This window comes from Corapipo altera, unplaced genomic scaffold (assembly GCF_003945725.1).
Source record: "Corapipo altera isolate COAL_440 unplaced genomic scaffold, ASM394572v1 94, whole genome shotgun sequence".
Lineage (NCBI taxonomy): Eukaryota > Metazoa > Chordata > Aves > Passeriformes > Pipridae > Corapipo > Corapipo altera.
This window is the reverse complement of record NW_020884950.1, coordinates 1382776-1403086: the sequence shown is the minus strand read 5'-3', so window position 1 is coordinate 1403086 and position 20311 is coordinate 1382776. Positions and strand designations below refer to the sequence as shown.

The 20311-nt window shown below is 43.1% G+C and overlaps 1 protein-coding gene across 1 annotated transcript in view; it reads left to right on the top strand.

The window, feature by feature from the left end:
- Nucleotides 1-6104: 6104 nt before the first annotated feature.
- The window catches only part of SPRED2 (sprouty related EVH1 domain containing 2), a 35595-nt gene continuing 21388 nt past the window's right edge, over nucleotides 6105-20311 (top strand). The window contains exons 1-5 of the mRNA XM_027663061.1: nucleotides 6105-6298; nucleotides 6684-7008; nucleotides 14868-15045; nucleotides 16416-16584; nucleotides 19332-19396. Of these exons, the coding sequence (XP_027518862.1) occupies nucleotides 6992-7008; nucleotides 14868-15045; nucleotides 16416-16584; nucleotides 19332-19396 (429 nt within the window). The 5' untranslated portion in view covers nucleotides 6105-6298; nucleotides 6684-6991. The remainder of the gene's footprint in view (nucleotides 6299-6683; nucleotides 7009-14867; nucleotides 15046-16415; nucleotides 16585-19331; nucleotides 19397-20311) is intronic.

Sequence of the window (20311 nt, the reverse complement as noted above, 5' to 3'; positions counted from 1 at the left end):
TGTGATTTCCCATCATGGTGAGAACTGTTTAGCAAAGCTTGTATTCATCTTGCTTTTGGGCAGTGCGTGCATATGTCTCTCCCTTAGGAGGCCGAAAAGCTGCAAAGCCATCGCTCTTTCCTCTGAACATTGATTTCTAGTGCAAAAGAAGGCCTTTCAGGGCAGTCTTGACATGTCAATCTTTCACTACTGTCTTGTCTGGGAGCCAAAACATCACAGTGGAGTGCTGGGCATGGAGCTGCCCTCCCTTTGCACAAATGCAACAGAGACGCATCTAAAGACCAAGGCTCTTCCTTGCTGTAATTTCTCTTTCTGCAAGACATTAGTGGACATAGTGGCAGAGGCAGGCAAATCCTAAGCAAGGAAGTCAGACTTATAACTGGATCAAACTGCCTTGAGGAAAAAGAAAACCAAGTTTGTAGATGGGGCATCAAAGGATAAGTGTGCATCTCCTGTCAATTTTGTGACCTTGATAAACAGGAATTAAAACTCTAGTTAAATCTGAGTTTGAGGGGAGAAGGAAAAAAAAAGAAGCCATTTTGGACTGAGATAAACACTTGTGGTTTCATTATCATCTGCTGAACATGCGTGGAGTGGTTGTAACAGAGCTTGAGACAGCAAAAAAACAATGGGAAGTTAGGGAAAAAAATCAAGGTATATCTTCTTCTTCCCTTGTAGATATTACTGTAATAATTTACTGGAATTGGGCGATGGTATAGATGGGGCTTTACACAAAGAGAAAAGGTAAATGATTTCCTCTCACAAATCTTCCACAAGAAGATAATGTTGCTTTTCTTCAGTATTCATTTTTTGATGTTTTTAAACAGTGTTGTCGCCCATTAAATGGGACTTGCATAAGCTCTTGCTTAGCAGGTTTTTTGGCCTTATATGGGGAATTGATGTTATGGTATTCCAGGAGATTTGAGGTGGCAGCTCTCAGCTGATACTGAGTGCACCAAAAACCCTGATGGGTACAGGATGAGAAGCTCCTTCACCATCTTTGGTGCTAAAAGGAAAGACCATGGGAGGCTTCAACCTGCTTCAGGTGCCAGAGGACTCCAGCTGTCACTCTACTGAACCTTTTTGGAAGGAATTGGTGTGAGAACATGAATGTGCAGCATGTTGAATAACTCATCTGATCTATAACTTACCTGCCAGAATGAGAATGCAGGATGACCCCAAGATGATCCCCTGACTGACTTCTCTGCAAGCAAAATGCCTCTTGCCAGTGATACGTTCAGCAGGCACTTTGCACCACCACATCTTTTAGCATTTAAAAGATCTGCCTGTTAAAGCATATCTCAGGAAATACAAGCTGTTAAATGCATGTGACACTGTTGTGACCGGGCGAAGGACAGTGGTAGGAGGAGAGGCGCAGGCACGCAACTGCCAGCATTTTGAGGAAGCGCTTGTTTGTTTGTCCTTTTTTTCCATAGCCCTCCGGCTTTCCAAGGGAAGCGACGGCACAGATGTAAACAGGAAAGCTGGCTGCAGGGAGAACAAAGTAGAGGTTAGGAGATGCACACAGTTGGCCAGAGGAAACCAAACGTATTGGTGCTGCCTGCTAGAGGACTTAATAAAATCAGAGAGCTAGGAAGTAGAATCGTAGAACTGTAGATCGGTTTGGGTTCAAGGAATCGTAGAACCGTAGATTGGTTTGGGTTGCAAGGAACCTTGAAGTTTACCCAGTTCTAAAGCCTCTCCCATGGGCAGGGACACCTTCCACTAGACCAGGTTGCTCAAAGTTCCATCCAACCTGACCTTGGACACTTCCAGGGATGGGGCATGGGGCATCCACATCTTCTCTTGGCAACCTGTGCCAGTGCCTCACCACCCTCTGAGTAAGAATTTATTCCTAATGTCTAATCTAAACCTGCCCTCATTCATCTTTAAAGCTGTTCCCCCCCTTGTCTTATCACTGCATGCCCTTGTAAAAATAGTTAATGCTGGATGTCCTGATCCAGGGCAGGCATGGTGAAGCTTGCAGTGCTCCATACAGGAGGGAAAGCCTGCCCGGTGTTGTCTTCTGTGCTCTGATGAAAGCAGACTGTGAGGATCACTGTCATAAATGAGCAATAATTCCCACACTACTAAAAATGAAAGTAGACTCGTAAGTGGTAACCATCTTCCTTTAAGTCTATAAAGTAGCAAATTGTTCCCAAGAGCACTGGAAAGAGCTGGACAAGGTACATTTTAAGGGCAGGATAATGTTTTACTAACACTGACAGGAGAAGCAGAGTGATCCTGGAAATTTAAGCTGGTTAGCTGAAGTCAGGCCCCAGCAAAACAGGGAGCTGGCTGACAGGAGGTGCAGTCAGCATCAGATTGAGAGTATGAACTTGGAACTGGTCAACATGGTTTTATGGGAGTTCTCAGTGATTTTAGAAAGGTAGGTGGATAAAGGTTATCGTATCATGGTGCTTGCCTCTTCGTCTGCTTTTGCAGGTGCTTCTGGCATGGAGTGTGGAGTCCTGGCATGGGGACTTTGCAAAAGAAATAACCAGCCCTCAAAGAGCAGTAAAGATGATTGGAAATCTAGAAGGAAGAAACTGGAGAAGGCAGGAAACTGGATATATGTTGTCTAAGATGTGCATAATTAGTCTGAGAACACTTGCATGGTAAAAAATGAGAAAGCAAAGATGCAGTGGTTAAAAGATTCCCACGTGAAGTACTTTGACTTTGAACTAAGTATTAAAGTGCAAAAAAGGGGAGGAGGAAGGCCTTGCTTTTTCAGTTTGTTTTTTTTTAATCAGTGTTCTATCAGGGAAATGAAAGTTTGCAGTGTGCCCTGTGATGATCGAGTCCATGTCACACAAGTAAAGCAAAGTACAGGGTTAGATTTCCTGGAGTATATTACAGCTGTTTGTCCAGGTATCAATTAGGAACCGTGGAGGAAGGGTTTAATTAGAAGAAAAGCACATGAGGCTTTTCCGGCACAGAGGAGCTCGATGCATGTCATTTTTGTAACCTCTTTTCTGGTCATGGATGTTTATTTGGAGTCAAGTAAGACGCTCTGAGCGCTCTCCTTTGATCTCTGTGCAGGAAAATTAAATCCATATGGCCTCCACCCGGAGCCTTTCTGCGTCCTGGCTGGAAATACCATCTATGCTGGGATCATTTTTTTGTTGTCATCCATATGTACAAAGGTCCATTCATCCGTGAGAATGACGTGGAAAATAAGGAAAACATGGATAATGATATGTAGGGAGGAGCATTTCAGTGCTCCCAGAATGTTCAGAAGCCCCAAGCACATCATAAAATGTTTGAGTCCTTCCTAAGGATCTATTTTTGTACCCTTTTTCCTATTTTTGCCGTATTTCCTGTTCTTCCCTACAACACAATTCTTAATGAACGCTATATTCAAGGCAACTTTGTGGGCAACAAGGACAACATGAGTGCAATGGGTGTCTCTGAAGTGCTAGGCATAAAGCTACACTGACCGTGTCTATAAAATCTTTTGTTTGGGCTTGTTGTTCGTTTGGGGGGAGGGGGATTTGGTTGTTGTTTTATTTTGTTGGGGTTTTTTTAGTTAAAACAAAAATGGAGAAAAGCAACCTTCTTTACCTCTCACAAGGCACGGTAAGCAATGTTTAAGCAGTATTTTGTAGATAATCTTGAATGTTACACCTAAGATAGGTTGCCTGGTGTTCCCAGATGATGAGTCATGACAAGTTTATGTCCCCCGTATGGACCTGGGACTGCAGATACTCAGAAACCCTACACTGCACTGAAATTATGTGCTGAAACATCTTTTTACCTGGTTCACAAGCTGTCAGGCTTGGTCCCGTGCACCGTGTTAATGTTGTGCTGCAGAAGTTCAGCCCATTAATATGACTGGTATTAGCAAGGTGACTGGATTTCTTTCTTCTCACAAGTAATCCAGTAGCCTCAGTGAAAACGGGCTCCTCTCACTCCGACCACAGTCTCAACTCTTTGAACCATGCTTGCAGTTGGCAGGTGGGCAGCAAAAGGCAGATCCACAACCTTGTTGGCTCTCCAGTTGCAATGTTTGCTTTGGATTTCTGAGAGCAAAACCCCATAGTAGCGTGCACCTCTCTGGGAAATGGGGGAAGTGTTTGTGTGTTGGCACAGCCACTCACCAGTCCAAGGTAGGAATCGCAGGAAAGCTTTAGAGGATATTTCACTGTAGCACTGAGCTAGTAGGGATGGGTGTACAATCTGCTGGACGGGGTAGTATTTGAAGGGAAAAATAATATTTACTATTATAATAATAATAATTAAAGAAAAAAGTGTAGCAGCATTGCCAACACTGGAGCTGAGGTTTGCTAGCTTAGACTTTAAGTTAAAAAACATGTGCAAAGGTGAGAACCCAACCAGTGATTCAGCTGATGCTGATCCGGTGACTTGATACTTGCTTCCCTTCAGAGAAAACCCTTGGGAGCAGGACTTGAAGCCACCTGAATGAAGTGGTGGTTCTTCTTCTTCTTGACTGATGCAACAGCTTCTCAGTGTAGACAGGAGACATCACTATGGATTGAGCATGCTGTAACATTTGTAACAGAGAGCTTTTCTCTGTCTTGCATTTTCACATGCAGAGTGTTTCTCCCTACCTGCTCCTGACCCTGGGCAGATCAGCAAACAGGCACCTTTGCAGAGAATACCCAGGTCATGGATCAACCCAGCCCTGTGAGCTGAGAGCTGCCCCGTGGCAGCTGTGAGACCGTGTTCCCTGTACATTGTGATGGCTTTTCCATGTAATGTGTAATGCTGGAATTGTGTTTGTTACACTGCTTCTCCATAAAAACCTTCTCATAGTCCCGAGTCTCTCCGTGTGCTAAGCCTTGAGTTTCTAGGAGAACCAGTGGCAGGATGGTCTGCAGAGCAGTAGAAAGGCGAGAAAACGGGGAAGCTTTGGGGAGATGTAACCACTCAAGATTATTGTTTCAAAAACATGATTACAACACAGCTTATTCAAAGATAGTTTTGTCTTAACACAGGGAGGTTAATTTCATCTTCTGTCCCTTGGGAGAAAAGCTTTAGAAACTGGACTTGCAGCAAAAAGTGCCAGGCAGCTTTTTTTAATTTTTTTTCTGGCAGATGTTGCCTTGGACTTTTGTGCTGAGTTCTTGCTGGAGACAGCTGAGAACAGAGCTGATGGCTGCTGCTTTAAGCATTTGATGGTAGAAGCAGGACTGCTGCAGAGCTTGAAGAAGAAAGTGAGGCAGCAAATTTTAGTAGAACTGAATAGGATGAGAAGTGGACTGGAGATGTGCAATTAAAACTTAAAAAAGAAAAAAAAAACCACGTATTTTTTTAATTGCTTGCATACCATACTACTCTGACTAAAGAGCTGCCCATCAGCTGAAAATGCACCACTACCAACACAGTGCTCTTTGCCCATTAAATTAAAGACCCTTTTATGTTCTATATTGAAATACAGTAAACGCAGCTGTCACTTGATACCACTATAACAAACTTAACGTGCTGCCTGTTGCCTTCGGCATGGCTTTAGAGTGTAGCTTGATTCCACTGTCATGACACAATCCAGCCAAGCTGCAAATAGGTACCTGTAGCTACACCTGCACAAGTGCTCACTGGGTGCTGGAGAGAAGCATTGAATAAATGCTGGTGACTCTGAATGTCATAGAATCATAAAATAGTTTGGAATGGAAGGGACCTTTAGAGGCCATCTAGTCCAGCCCTCTCAGATGTCCTCAACGTCCTCTGTGCAGCCCGGTGTCTACGCACTGAAGCTGGGTTCAAACCTTGTTGATCTCAGGCTCAGCATTTCTGTGGTCCAAGCTTGAAGTTTTCAAGAGCATATGTGGTTTTAGGTTACTATGTCTCCAAGGTGGGGATGCACCTTTCCTAAAGATGTTTTCAGGCATTTGCCATTCTCCGTCTTGGGGAAAAACGTAATTTTTACTCCAAATCAGGGTTAAAACAGATTTAAGTAAGGCAGAAGCAGCTGAGCCTGGAAACACTTCAGTTAGCTTTCTTCTCCCCTCCTACCTAATCATCAGCATAGATTAGTTCAGAAACTGGACAAGTATTTTTAGAAGCTGCTTTCAGAGCCCCAGTGTCACAATTTTTATTCTTGTCATTGGTGCCAAAGCAGCTCTTGAGCAGCATTTCTGCTTTAATGAGAGGGTGTTTAGGGATGATCATAGAACTTGGGGGGACATACACAACACACTGGCTGAGCTCTGAGGAGATCCAGCAGTTAGGAAAGTTTCTGAGCTGCAATGGAGCACTTTGAGACCAGCTGTCCAAAATTAAGCTCCTGTGTAGGGATGTCGCTGTGTTGGCGCTTCAGTAGCATGGGCTGCCTGCACAGGTATGGTACACAAGGATCTGTATCTAAATACTTAGAAATACCAACCTGTTGCAAGCTGGAAATATTTAAAATCCCATTAAAACTTGCGATGGAGACAGACACCTTGGGAGGCTGAGTGCTTCCTCTGGGCCTGTGTAGTTGCTTGGACCCTTGGTCCCAGCGCTGTGTTAGCAGCTTTGGGGGAATTAAAGTGCTGACGGGTTTACCAGAGGATGTGACACCTGCGTTCAACTTTGGACCTGTTTGTAGTCCTGGGTGAGTGAGTGCCGCGCCTGCCGGGCTGGTGCAACCTCCGGGCAGCACGTTCGCCCTGTCAGCTGCTGCTGAACACCCCCCCTTATGGGTTTATGGGGGTTGTATCATAATAATTTTATTTTTTTTCCAGCCTATAACCGGGGTGGGGAAGCGAGGATCTTTGGTCGATGCGTGCGCTTGTGCTCTTCGAGCCGGGAGGATATTGCGAATGAGTAATGGTCCGGCTGGGGCTGTAATGTGCAGAATACCTCTGGGATGACTCACCCGGTACAATGCAGCACATCCCTCAAGGAGACTGAATCACGCATGGGGGGAAGCCGCTTCCTCGCCCAGCAGCAGCCAGCTGGGACGCTGGGACGTGGGGTAGCCAGTGCCACGGGAGGCTGGTGGTGGCGATGATGGTAAAACGGAGCAAAGAGGGTGTAAAATGTAGAGGAAATGGCATCCCCCAGCAGGTAAGTGTGTGCTCTGCCTGGATATAGTTTCATATTTTTTTTCTCTTGGGTTGGTGGGTTTTTTTTCTCCGCCTTCCCCCATCTGCCCCCACAGCCCTTCTGAATGTTGTCTAAATCAGCATATGATTTATCAGTGAATATGTAAGGCTACTTCTGTGAAACACTGCCTTTCATTTCTGGTTACATATCTTTTTCTTTCTTTTTTTTTTTCGGAAGTAATGGTTTAGCGTGCACCCTCTCTTAAATACAGAGAGGAAAATAGATGCTCCCTGGGAAGCTGCTTCCCTTGATGTCCCTCTCCATGGACACGTGATGAAGTAGGAGATTTAAAGAGAGGTGGAAGGCAAAGTCAATGTGCATGCTGGTTTTGTTGTAGCTAAGAATGTATTTTTTTTTTAAAGTTCATTTATCTGGCAAAAGATAAAAACCTTTTAGCTTTAAACCACAGTTATCCTGCTTACTCCCTCAGCCCTCCTCTGATACAGATTCAGCTGGAATTGAGTCACAGAATTTATTTTTTTTTATATTTGCAAAATATTGTCTACCCTTTGTAGTTGTAACATACGTGTCACGGAGGATGTTTACAAAGGGATAAATAAAGTAGTCTCCACTGATCAAAATGGAGGATAGTGGGGGAAAATTCAGTTGCTTTCGGTGAGCAATTTCTGGATTTTTTTCTTTCCTTTGTGAACTTTGAGTTTTCAGAAAGACTGTGTCCGTGTTGGTGTGGATACATAATTATTTTTATGGAATACAGTTGCTGTGCTTGTTAGGTAGCTTAGGATAGCACTAACAGTGTTTAAGGTCAGTGTAGGTTAGAAAAAAAATTAGGGTAGAACTTGGTTGTGGCTTTTTTTTTGAGGTGGGGGGGAATCAATTCAGGATGCAGATCTTATGGATCTACCTGTTTGGCTGGCTAAACTTTTATGTGATTTTTGCTTATCTTACATGTGATATAAAACAAATACCATCTGTCATGCAACAACAACTTCCGTTCTCATTACAGTAAATGATAGTACTAATTAGCTTCCTTGTAATCTGTTAATATTTCATACTCTTGCACAAAAATAGGAGGACTTGAGTGTGCAACCCTTGCCAGTACTGCACAAGCTGCAGGCCAAATTATTCAAATGTATTGTGTTATTTAACTGATTTCTTTTTTGTGTTTTGCTGTCACTTATAATTTTTCAAGACATGCCATCATATGCAGCTATAGCCATTTATTGCAAAATTGATCCACTCGACAAATTCAAAGAAAACTTTTTTTTACAGATTTCATTAAATGATTCTGTTTTCATTAAAATTTCGCTAACGTTTTCATTAAAATAAATGAAATAAGATTTCATTAAAAGTTCTGTTGTGAGCGTGTGTGTGCCACTGATGTCACATCTGTCTTATAGGAAAAAAAAACAACTTTTTGGGTCTTTTTATGGCAAGATTTGCTGTGGATTTTGATAGCTCTAACACAGTTTCAACAACATGTTACATAGATGCTTCTATACAGACAAAACTCATAAATTAACCTGCCCTGATGCTTTTAGACTTTCTTTTTAATTCAATATTGTTTGCATAATAAGCTGATTTCTGGGAGACTGCTTAAATTCCATGCACTTGAGCTGCATCAATGGATCTTTGCTTGCCCATCAGCATTCTTGCAAGCCAGCTTTTTTCCCTAAAAGCTGCTTGCCAGTTTGTTTGAGTTTTTGCCCATGTGTACAGCACTTTGTGGGGATCATCAGGCAAGTCTGGCACAGGAGAGGCTGAAAGGTGGATTTAGTCCATGCAGGACTACATTGTATGTATTTATATGTATATATGTATGTATTTCAAAAATGAGTTTTCTTGTGCTTCCTGGAAGCATCTGAAATAATTATGGAATTATGAAATCCCATTTGAACTGGTTAGAATAGAGCTGCTTCTCGTAAACGCAATAAAATCAGCCTTAAATGTTGAACACACATTTTGGTGAAAGGATTCCTTTGTTCCTCTCTGCCTCGGTATTTAAGGGAGATGTGGAGGCGGGTGGCTGGGTTGTTGCAGGTGTCTTGGTTTTTTGAGAAGTCCTTTTTCTTCGTGAAAAAAACCCCAAACAAAACTGCTATTAATTTTTCCTATGAAGGATTTTTGGATGTGCTGAAGTGCTTGAAGCAAACCCAGGCTTGCTGAGCACTGGCTGTGGAGGACCTGACTGACCCCTCTTTAGGGCTGCTCTTGACCAGCATCTCTGGAGCAAGGAATGTAGAGACTGACCTGTCTTGTATTTACTTTGACTGTGTGGAAATTAAAATTTCCCAGATGCCTTTTTATTCTGATGGTATTAGATTTGAAAGACAGAAAAATACAGATGGCAAATTTGTGATACTGAAGTTGGGTTACAAATAGAGTGGTTCTGTGTTCCTGATGTGGTGCAGAAGTGAGGGCAAGGAAAACTTCTGGGAGGTCTTCCATGGTTTTCTTCAGGCTGCGTTCTAGCATTTGATCTGACCAGAGAGGCACAAGTGGCTTTTTTTTCATGGTGAAACTTACTGAAAGAGTTTCAAACCTGCTGAAAATTCAACTGGTATGGAAATATCAACTTTATTTTGCTGTAGCTGCATGCACTCAGAAGTTTGCTTTCCAACAAATTGGTAAATTAGGTTTTGAAGGAGAAAATGCTGGTTGTAATCTTCAGATATTTCACCCTTACTGGAAGGTTCACAAACCAAACATCAGATCAAGAACGTGTGGCTCCAAAAATAGTAGTTTTTCACATCTTCCACCAAAATGTCACTGCTTTCTGGCTGTGGGATGAACTGCAAAGAGGAATACTCACAATATAATTTGCAGCAATCACCTGGGCGGAATGGGATGGCTTTAACTCCAGCTGCCAGAGCTGCTGGGGCAGGGAAAATACCTGGCACTGCGAAATACATCCAACTCAGCCAAAACCAGGTTATGCCCCAGTGATCGTAAAGTTATGTTTGCATGGATCCAAATAGTTTGAATTGTGTTTATGTGCCCAGTTCAGCTGAACAGCTTGACCTCTGCTGCTGTTGAATTAGCAGCCTCCTGCTGTCCTTTTGGCTCTTCCCTGAAACCTGGGATCTGGGAATGTCAATGCATTTGTTAAAAGACAGCAGACCATAATTTTGAAACGCATTGGATGCAATTACCTTTCTGTCTGAGACCTGAATCTCTCCTGGTCTTGTAGGCTGCAGGGTTGGGAAGGGAGGAAAATACTGAAGTGCCTTATGGCTATATTAGCAAGGAAGGTTATAAGCTTATATTTTGGTCAAGTAGCTTGGCTGGAGGAAAAAACATTATTGCATTATGGAATGTGTCTGGGAAGTGTTTTAGATGCTAAGTGTGACTCAACAAAGAATAGTAAATGTGGTGGGTTGGTCTACTTTTTTTTTCCCTTGGGATTTTTAGACATCTCACATGGTATTTGCAGTTGCTGCGTTGGAAGCAAAGTGGAGAAGAAGAGCAGCAGGTGGAAGGGAGCTGTCTACTTTGACCTTCCTTTTACAAAGACACTGGTGAGACTAAAGCCTTAACTAGCAAGTGAATTATTTGGTGTTTAGTCCTGGATGCAGGATAGCAGTCATAAGCCCACATTGAGGATACAAGGCAGCTCAGAGCTTTGTCCCCCATTGGTGTTGCTGGAAGTGATGTGGCTCATGTTGGAAAGTGCTGGATGGTGTCAGCACTTCTATCAGCCTTAAATGTCACCACTTAGACACACAAATGCTTTGTAAGTTGGACTGTAGGTAAAACTGGCATTCAGTGATGGCAAAGGTAATCCTTCAGTTATTTCTTGTTTAGGAAAATGCTCAGTGTCCTCCAGAATAGCAATTATACACACAGACACACACACATGGTTTTTTAAATACTTTTATATATATACCCACACCCACAAGCTATAATTTTTAAAGGGTTTTCTTTTCCTTCCAATAAAAACAGAACGTGCTTTTCAGCACTACCTTTACTCCCCAAGTTCATTCTGGTTTGTTGTTTTTTGTTTTTGTTTTTTTTTTGCTCAGGGTGGGGCGGGCAGACAACCTGGAGCAGCCCTGGAACATGCTGGCCAGCTGCCATGCAGCTGGGTAATCCCTTCAGATACTTTCTTCCCAAGCTTTTAAGGCTGTTGAAGACAAATCTGTAGGGTTAAGATAGCAAAGTATTCCATTTAAGAGCATAATTAAGAATAGTTTGCATGAAATGCATAACACATAGGCCATAAACCCGACAGTTAGAGTAGTCTTAAAAGTTTTAAGAAGCCAGTAAAACAAGGGGAACTAAGGCTGCTGTGGGGTTTTTCTTTAACTGTTTCATTTTTAGCTGTTGGTATCTCATTAATTGTAACAGACCAAATATTGTCACGTACCTCATTAACTGTTTTTCCTGAAAGAAAAGGTGCCGTGATAAAAATGCAGGTGTTTCACTGCCTCGGTGCATCATGGTTTCAGCAGTGACATGCACTTGGGATTTGCAGATTGCTCCTTTGCTCCTCAGGATTTTGAATGCCTGGAACCAGCGAGAGCCTTGATGCAGTCGCGTAAAATTAAATAGCAAAGAAAATAAACAGCTTTTACACTAAGGAAGCAAGGTCCTTATATGGACCTGAAATATTTGAGTACCTCCCAAGTATTTATCAACACTGGCATGAGGGAAAGAAGCATTGCCTATTCTAGGCTTGTGGATGGAAGCAGCAGGCAGGATTTAGACAGAAGACTGAAGGAAGCTGTGCATAGCCTTGAAAATTCAACGTGCAGCTTCTGAGTCCTAATCCAGTGATTAAATCAAGATGTCAAGCCCTAAGAACCCTTAACCATCTCCTTTCCTTCAGTCTTTTCTTCCTTTTTCCCCGAGTGCCTGGGCATAGATTGCACTCTGGGAAGCATGTGCCTGTGGCTGGAGCACAGTGGGAGTGGGGACAGGGCTCTGCAGGGAGCCCAGCGTCACTGATGACTTTTGATCCTGCAGGAAAGCGTGCCAAGGGATTACGTTAACAGAGCCAGAGCTCTGCTTGCCCTGCCAAAGGTGAACCCTTCTACTGGACAAGGCTCTAATAGGGGAACAGAGGGCATCTTGCCATGGTAGGGGGTTGGAAACTAGGTTTTCTGGCTTGATATATTTAAGGAGGTAGCTCTTCAGGATGGGAAGAATGCAGTTTATATGGTATTCTCTTGGCATGTGGTGGCAGAGTTTGTAAGAGCTATGGGTCACAGTATCAGTGTGGATATGAAGATGAAAACCATATGGCTTTGTGCTTCGCCAGGCCATCATTATAATGGGCAGGGGTAGTAGTCAGGGCACCTAAATTTAATGTGTAGGCATCCACTAGTATTCAAACATAACTACAAACCTAGAGAATTTACTGAGAGCTGATGGAAACACAAATAATTGGGAGGAATCACAAAGTACTGAGTAGCTACTACTTGGTTAATTTTCCTTTAAGTGGACTGTTTTTGCAGCAGAGTAACTGAAGGCAGACATTACTTTTGGGACAGCCCAAGGCTCCGACTGCTGCCATAAAAGTGAATGGTAAATCCTGCAGGAAGCTATAATGCCAGTGGCAATTTTCAAGTGTGGAAGTAGAAGCAGCAGTTTGTGTGTGGATGACTTTTGCGGGAGGATGGGAGAGAAGGTCGTATTGAGCGGCTCCGACTTCAGAAGAGAGCTAAAAATAAGTCTAGAAAGGATCCTTGGGGAACTGTAGAACGATATAGAAATGTATAGTTGGCTTGCTTCTTTTCTTCATCTGCTAATTGCTAATCCTTGTAGACCATATGGGAAAGGTACAGAGAAGAAAACAAAAACTGTCTTGCGTGGAAGCAGCTCAGTTTTTGCACAGTAGGAAATTAGCTGAGGTATTTTGCTTAATTCTGAGTATCAGGAAGTCAAAGATTAAAGTTGATATTGTAAAATCTAGAAATGGGTTTTCATTAAAAGATAAAAAGGTAACTGGATCTCTTTATAGACACACTTGCCTTGTTTTCTGTACCAGGATGCTGCTTTAAGGACTCGAGCAAAAATATTCTTAAGAGCAAAGTTTCTGTGAATGCCTTGTGTGTGTCAGCTGTGGTACCCCATGGGCCACCTATCTTGAGTGTGCTGAAAAGCTTTTTATCAGCCAGTGCAAAGTCCTCTGAGCAACAGGGGATGAACTTCAAGCATCTGTGCACTGCCTTCGTTGTGTAGGTGCAGTGAGAAGGTTGGCGTATCCATAAAATAAAGGCGGTGAAGGGAAAATTGCAGCGTGTGCTTGGCGAGATCTCTCTGGCTGCAGAAGGGATGAGCTGGTCCCAAAAGATGCTCACTGCTTCCCTTGATTTGTCCTCAAAACTACCTTCAGGTAGGATCCATGAGGCTGCTTGCTTAGATGTTAGGTCTGGTCGTGTTAGAGAAAGGGAAGCTCGGACTTTAAGTATTAGCACCTGAATTACAAATATGTTGCAGAAATTATGTCGGAAAACAAGAGGCAATTCTGCCTGGTGCAGGATGAAGAAAGCTACTGCTGCTTGTAATGTTGTACAGGATACTGGCTCTGTTGTCATGTTATACAGGATGCTGGGAAAATGTCCGGATACAGAGCTTCCCTCAGAGAGAAATTTCTTTCCCTAAAGGGTGGTGCCTGTCATTTTGAAGGGCTGCCTCTTGGAGCCCTCTTGGAGCGAGTTGATCTTCCTCCTCCTGGTGAGCGCACCTTGTGGCCTGGAGATGGACAATCCTTGGGCAGTTTTCTTTGTGCATCCTTTTTTTTTGATGTTCTCAGGTTTGAGTGCCCTGCAGCACTTTTGTGGGCACCAGTGGGTGCCTCGGCTGCTCTGCAGCCAGCAGTGCCTTGGTTGTGCCTGGCTGACATCCAGCCACACTGTGGTGACCTCCCTGCGAGGGCATCACAGCTGCCAGTGCTGTCCTGAGCATCACTGTGTTAATCCATGTCCAACATGTGATGGGCTGCATTGATTGAGTGGCAGCATCAAGGACCAAAAATCTAATTTGGGTATTGCCCAGCAGTTCTGTGCTGGGGACAGCCCATTTTAACTCAAGGTCTGTTGCGTATTCTGTGCAAGGTGCTTTCTTTTTCTTTTGATTGCATTCTGTGGTGGCCTTTCTGCTTCTGAGTGACCCTGGTCATGTCCCCAGCAGATGATGGAGTGACTGCTGATGATGGAGTGGAAAGGGTGGAGCAGGAGGCCTGGGGTAGCAGAGCCACCTGCTGTGGGGGCTCTTTTGAGCTCTTGTGGTGGGCATCTGGATTATCTCCAAATCTTAGGTGCTTCCAGAATAGTTTCTTGTGAGGTTGTGACACTCTGCCTTTCAAAGCTCCTTGAAATGCTGGTCAAACTGTTTTAGGGACATGGTGTAGTCCTGATGACCTGAACTGAGATGATGCAAAGGAATTCGAGTGTCATCTTCCAAAACCCACTTCAAGAATTTGATCACAAAAAACTTGAAACACTTTGTTCATGGGTTATTTGAACTCCACGTGTCCTTCCAGCACTTTGGAGACCTGATGCCCCAATGCATACCCTGTAGAAGGTGACCTTGGGGTGCTGCCTTGTTCACCCCACTCTCTTGGTCCCTGTCCCCAGCTGCATGAGGGAAAGAGTGTCAGGAAGCACGGGTTGTTCCATCTGTATGTTAATATCTGGAAGCCCAATGGATTCTTCCCTTGGTGTTTGATGGGTCTCTTTCCTATGGTGGCTTGAGTGGTCCAGGCCATCCATCACGGAGGTGGACTTCCATCCTGGGCAGGAACTCTCTGTTGGGGTCAGCCCAGCGCCATCTAAATGCCGCCCTCGAGAAAAACACTGCGATGAGACTGTGTGATGCTCACAAAAGGTTCTGTTTTTGTTTTGTTACCATTGCAGTGACAGCTATATTGTGCGAGTCAAAGCTGTGGTTATGACCCGAGATGACTCCAGTGGGGGATGGTTGCCGCAAGAAGGAGGCGGTCTCAGTAGAGTTGGCGTCTGCAAGGTCACGTACCCGGAGGGCAATGGAAGAAGTGGATTTCTAATCCATGGTGAAAGGCAGAAAGACAAACTGGTAATAGACCCTAATTCAACTTTTGTCTGTTCTTATAATGAGAATTATCCCAAATCTATTGCTATTGTATTCTTGTGCAAGTTTTTTTGTTGTTGTTGTTGTTTGTTTGTTTTTTAAAAACATAAAAAACAACCATGTGCAAATAATACCAGATTGGACAAAACAAACCTATCCTCATCTAGAATTGCCACCTTTTGCTATCTAGGCTGGCAAGCTGCCACCTGGAAGGAGCAGGTAAATTTTTGACATCCATGCGAAGATCCCCTTTGAATGAAAGAGGGCCTGTGTTGTTTTGGGGGCTTTTTTTTCTTTTTTTTTTCTAAGAGCTAGTGGGGGTAAGTGAGAAGTGAATTGAAGTGTAAAGAACCCATGAAGCCAGTCACATTGCACTGAGTAATGCAGCGCAGGCCTTTTAAAATGGGCCATGAATTATTTATGCTGCGTGCCGTTCAAGGTTTGAACAAGCTGAGTGAGAATATGAAGACAAGTTGTCTCTTATGAATTGACACACTCGGTTTCTCCTGGTAGCTGTTTATCTAAAAAGGAACTCTCTTCTATCCTTGCACAAATCAAATTAATAAAGCCTTTTCCTGATTTCCAGGGGCAGTTTTAGATGTTACAGTTTGTTATCTCGTTTTCATATGTTTGATTCTTCTGAAATAGACTCCTGTGAAAATATGGGCCAGCTTAAAAATAGCACTCCCTGCACAGGCTCCAAAACTGCATTATTGGAGTCAGAAATGATCTTGCTTTCAAAAAGACTGGTGTTTTAAAGCTGTTTCAGTTGTAGTTTGTCTTTTGCAATTCTATTTTGCTTAGGATGCTTTTTTTGGCATTATTTGGGAGTCATGCTTATGGTTTTGGGGGATGGAGTTAAGACATGACAAGCCATTCCTGTTCTCCCAGAGCATCACCCTAGAGATGGTTTTTGGCACAGCAAAGGTTGAGATGAGTGTCTGGCTGGGGGTGAACAATTTAAAAACAGTGAGGGGAATGTTGCAGCTCCTCCTGAATCTGCTGCTGGTGGTGGATAAAATTTCTGCTGAGCAAAATTATGGAGGGAAGAGGTTCTCCCTCCACCTGAGCCCCCAGTAGCTTAACCTGTGCCAATGCTGAGCCTGGGTCTAAAATAGGCTCCTGCGCTATGGAATGAGCGCCTACTCAAAGCACAAGCAAAAGATGAATGTACAGTGGTTATGAGAACAATTACAGAGTCTGGTGTTTGTTAGTCATCGTTTGGTAGGGAAGGATGTTCCCCTACGTAAGGCATGACTTGGCTTGCTTTTGGGTCTGGCCTGAGATGGTGCCGGCTGTGTCCTTGGGGTGGGAAAGGTGACTTTGCTCCTCTTTTGGGGCTCACGCCCTCCTAGGTGGTTCTGGAGTGCTTTGTGAAGAAGGACCTGGTGTACACGAAGGCAAATCCCACCTTCCACCACTGGAAAGTTGACAACAGAAAGTTTGGGCTCACTTTTCAAAGCCCCGCCGATGCTCGAGCCTTCGACAGAGGAGTGAGGAAAGCCATCGAGGACCTCATTGAAGGTAGCATGGAAGTGGACCCTTCCAACCTTGGAAGAGTGGGGATGGGGTTTGAGTCAGGGAGCTGGGAAGAGGGATGGATTTAAAATCAGCTTTTAAGAACTGAGTTTTCTCTTGCCTTAAGGACATAAGGTGTTTCTGTCCAAGTATTTTTCGATCCTATCTGTCTACACTTCTCGCCCTTAATTATCATCAAGTTTGTTGTTATTGCTTTCTTTGATAGGCTTGGGTTTCACACTAGTGATGGCAACTCAAACAGCCCAGGCTCTTCTTTATGTGCAGCCAAATCTCGTCTTGCTGAAGTCTTTGTTAAATCATAGGATTAATTCTTGCCTGGAGTTGAATAAAACTTTGGTTTGTCTTTGGTTTTATTTTGAAGTAATTAGTTTTGTCTGCATCCTCTTCGTTGAATGGTAGTTCTTGAAGACTTTGTTGTGTTTTGGGGTGTTGTTTTTTTAATTCTGCAAAAAATGCGTTGGAATTGCCCATGCTTTGAAGTTGTCATAAATTTTTCCTTTTCCCATTTCATTGCAATCAGGCAATCATAATACAGCTATAATTCTATTGTACTTTATTTTAAGAACATTTGATTCTTCATGGGGGTTTTTTCTTGATTTTTTTTTTTAACCATGCCACTTTACGTAGGGACTTAGTGGTTCAAAACCTTTTGCCTTCTCCCTCTGTGTGACTGGGACATTTTTATGTACAGATGGTATCATTTTTTGAGGATACTCACTCAACTATACGTCCAGATGTGTATTATTTTTGAGGACACCAGCTCCATAAGACAGCTTAATGTTCTAGATACCCTGTCCTTGCTTTAACATGAAAATGGTAGATACTGGGAGACAATTAATCCTCCAGTGCTCCTTGCTGGCAAATACCTCATCAGTTAGAGGAAGGATGTTCTCAAATAGTTACTCATTTGCTTTTTTCTGTGCAATTAACATGAAGAAGCTACAGCCAGACTTTCCGCTTTCTTCTTCTTGCTAAGACTGTGAAGCATTTTGAGTCATAAAAGTGATGTTTTATGTAAGTGACACGGGACTGTGCAAAGTTTCAAGGAGGTGATAACTCATCTGTATGGTCTTTTGGAGATGCTGATACTTGGCAACTCCTGTTTTGCTCTTTCTGATCCATTTTACAGTGGAGGTATTTAAAATCAAGTTCTGCTGCATCTCAGATGCTTCAAAATCAGCAAATCTATATTTATCCCATTAACAGTACAGGCTGATCCTCATGAATGTGTTCCTCCTTAACTTCCAAATAAGGCTTTCTGAATGAACAACAATAACTGGCTCATGCACACACACAGCGTCGGGCAGCCGACTTCATTTGTCATTCATTTTTTGTTCACATACTTGATCGAATTTAGCAGGTAATATTAAGCACAGCTGACTGTGCATTCGGAACTTCATGAAATCACTGCTTTATTGTTAATATTTAACCTGCAGTTCATTCCCTGTAGCATCAGAAGTTTGGTGCACAAGTACAGGAATCCTATGCAGCTCCATAGAGCATTGGGGTATTTTAATTTTAAAGCTAATGTAGCAAATGGCACAAATGTTTCCACATTACTCAGTGTTTTAAGTGGGCTTTCGCACTTAGCTCTGCACATCTTCATGATGATGCAACTGAGAGCAGCCAAGGCTGGTGCTGATAGCATTATATAAAGCACGTTATTTTAACAAATTTCCAGGATGAAGGCGGTACAAACCGTTCATCTATTTTGGTCAGAGATGTGATGGGGCTGTAATTCAGTCTAACAGTGGGCTTACAGCAGAAAAATAGACCTTTGACTTGGAGTTTCTCCCCCAAGACCATCTTGCTGCACCCACCTTCCTTGGAGGCCTCATGGAGGGTGAAGCCAGACAGGAAGGGGGGCTGGTGTAAGGAGAGGGGTCACCCCCTTTTAGCTACAGCATAAATTTACTGTCAAGTCCAGCAATGGTGTGTGTCACCCTCTGTGATACCCTTCTGGGATGTGGGTGCTGACTGGGCTTTCCAGGGGCTCCGGAGGGGAACACCCACAGGATGAGGAAAGACATTGGAAGAAGATTTTTTTAATACACTTTCCCACTTTTCCAGAAGATTGCCATGTAACTAGTGAAAGTGGCACACCAATATTTTGCTCTTTTCTATGGTTTTACACATATCAGCTCCTTTCAAACGCTTTGCTTATGTGGGGCAGGGTGGTTTTCTGAGAAGCAGCTGATAACAGAGAAGACCTTTAGAGTATATAACAACTTCCAGATTTGGAAGGAGACAAAAACTCAGACCAACTCTTCATTTTCAAAGTCAGGTTTGTTTTTTTTAAACAAAAGGCTATTTTGCCCCCAGATTTAGGGAATATGTGACGAAAAACTCATACATGGTTTCTTGACAACTGCAGATATAGCCTCAAGCACTGATTAGTGCATAGCTTTACCATTCTACAGAAATTAAAGTCTTCTGTAATTGGAAATGGTAACTGCTATTTTTAACACTGTTAATTAGCATTGCCAGCCACACAGTTGCTTTTACAGACACTTTCAGATTTTACCTTTCCAAACCTAGCTTGGATTTTACCTTTCCAAAACCCAGAAGATGGGTTTTTCTTCCTTAGTTTGAGCCACTCTTTCACGTGTCTGCAACACACAAACTTGTGAGAATCCAAACGTTTACCGACCCGATTAAAAAAAAAAAAACCAACAAAGGTTGCATGGAAATGTTGTCATGTGTTTAAAAAGTCGGTGGTTTTTTTTCCCTAGGATCTACGACTTCCTCGTCCACCCTTCACAACGAGGCTGAGGTCGGCGATGATGATGTCTTCACTGTAAGTACCTGTCACCCGAGGTCGTTCTCTTTCATGCTCAGGTTTACATGGTCAAGTTTGAAAGGGTTTTTTGTTTTTATGCCTCAAGGTTGGCTTTCAGCCACCACCGTGTTTGGCCATTGGGTGTGTTTTATTTGATGGAAGTATATCCTCTACAGAATGCTGGGTTTCTTTTGGCCTCCCACTGCCACGTGAAAAGCATGTCAGAGGAGATGATGTCAGGGGCTAGAAGTAAAGAAATAGTCACCCTCAAATTTCCTATGGCTTAGTCTGAGTGGTGCACACACACCTCTTAATACTTCTCTCTGTCCATGAGAAGCTTCCTACAAACTCAAGGAGGTGGCTACTACTCAGGTACATACTCATGGAAATAAGATTTTGAATCACAGTTCTTAACAGAAGCCAACTTTAAAGATGTTTCACCTGTACATAAAATGTTGAAAGTTCAAACAAGTGGCTTTTTAGGTGGAGGAAGGCACAGTAATGTGCCATCTACCTAACCAGCAGTGACTTAAATAAGAGTGAGTTGTTTGCAGTTTATTTGTGGTATTGTCTAAAATGTATTTTGGAGCTTTGCTGAAACAGAAGTGGCTACACTTGCACACTTTAAAAGGAAAGTTAAAAAATAAAAAAACCTGTCAGGTGAAATTCTGGATCTGGTCAGGGCTGTTTCACAGGCTGAAAACGAGTTGCTCAGTTGCTTTGTCTTATTGAATTTATTTGCTCACCTCAGATTGCAGCCCCCCATGCACACATATATATGTGCATTAGTATATTATAAATGTCATTGTTCTGTGGGGCCTGAGTGCCAGGAGGGTGGAAGGTGGGACATCCTCTGTGCAGCAACAGTATCACAAAATTGTCTTTGTGGTACTTTCCTGGATCGTTAAGGTGAATGAGGAAAAAAATGAGTAC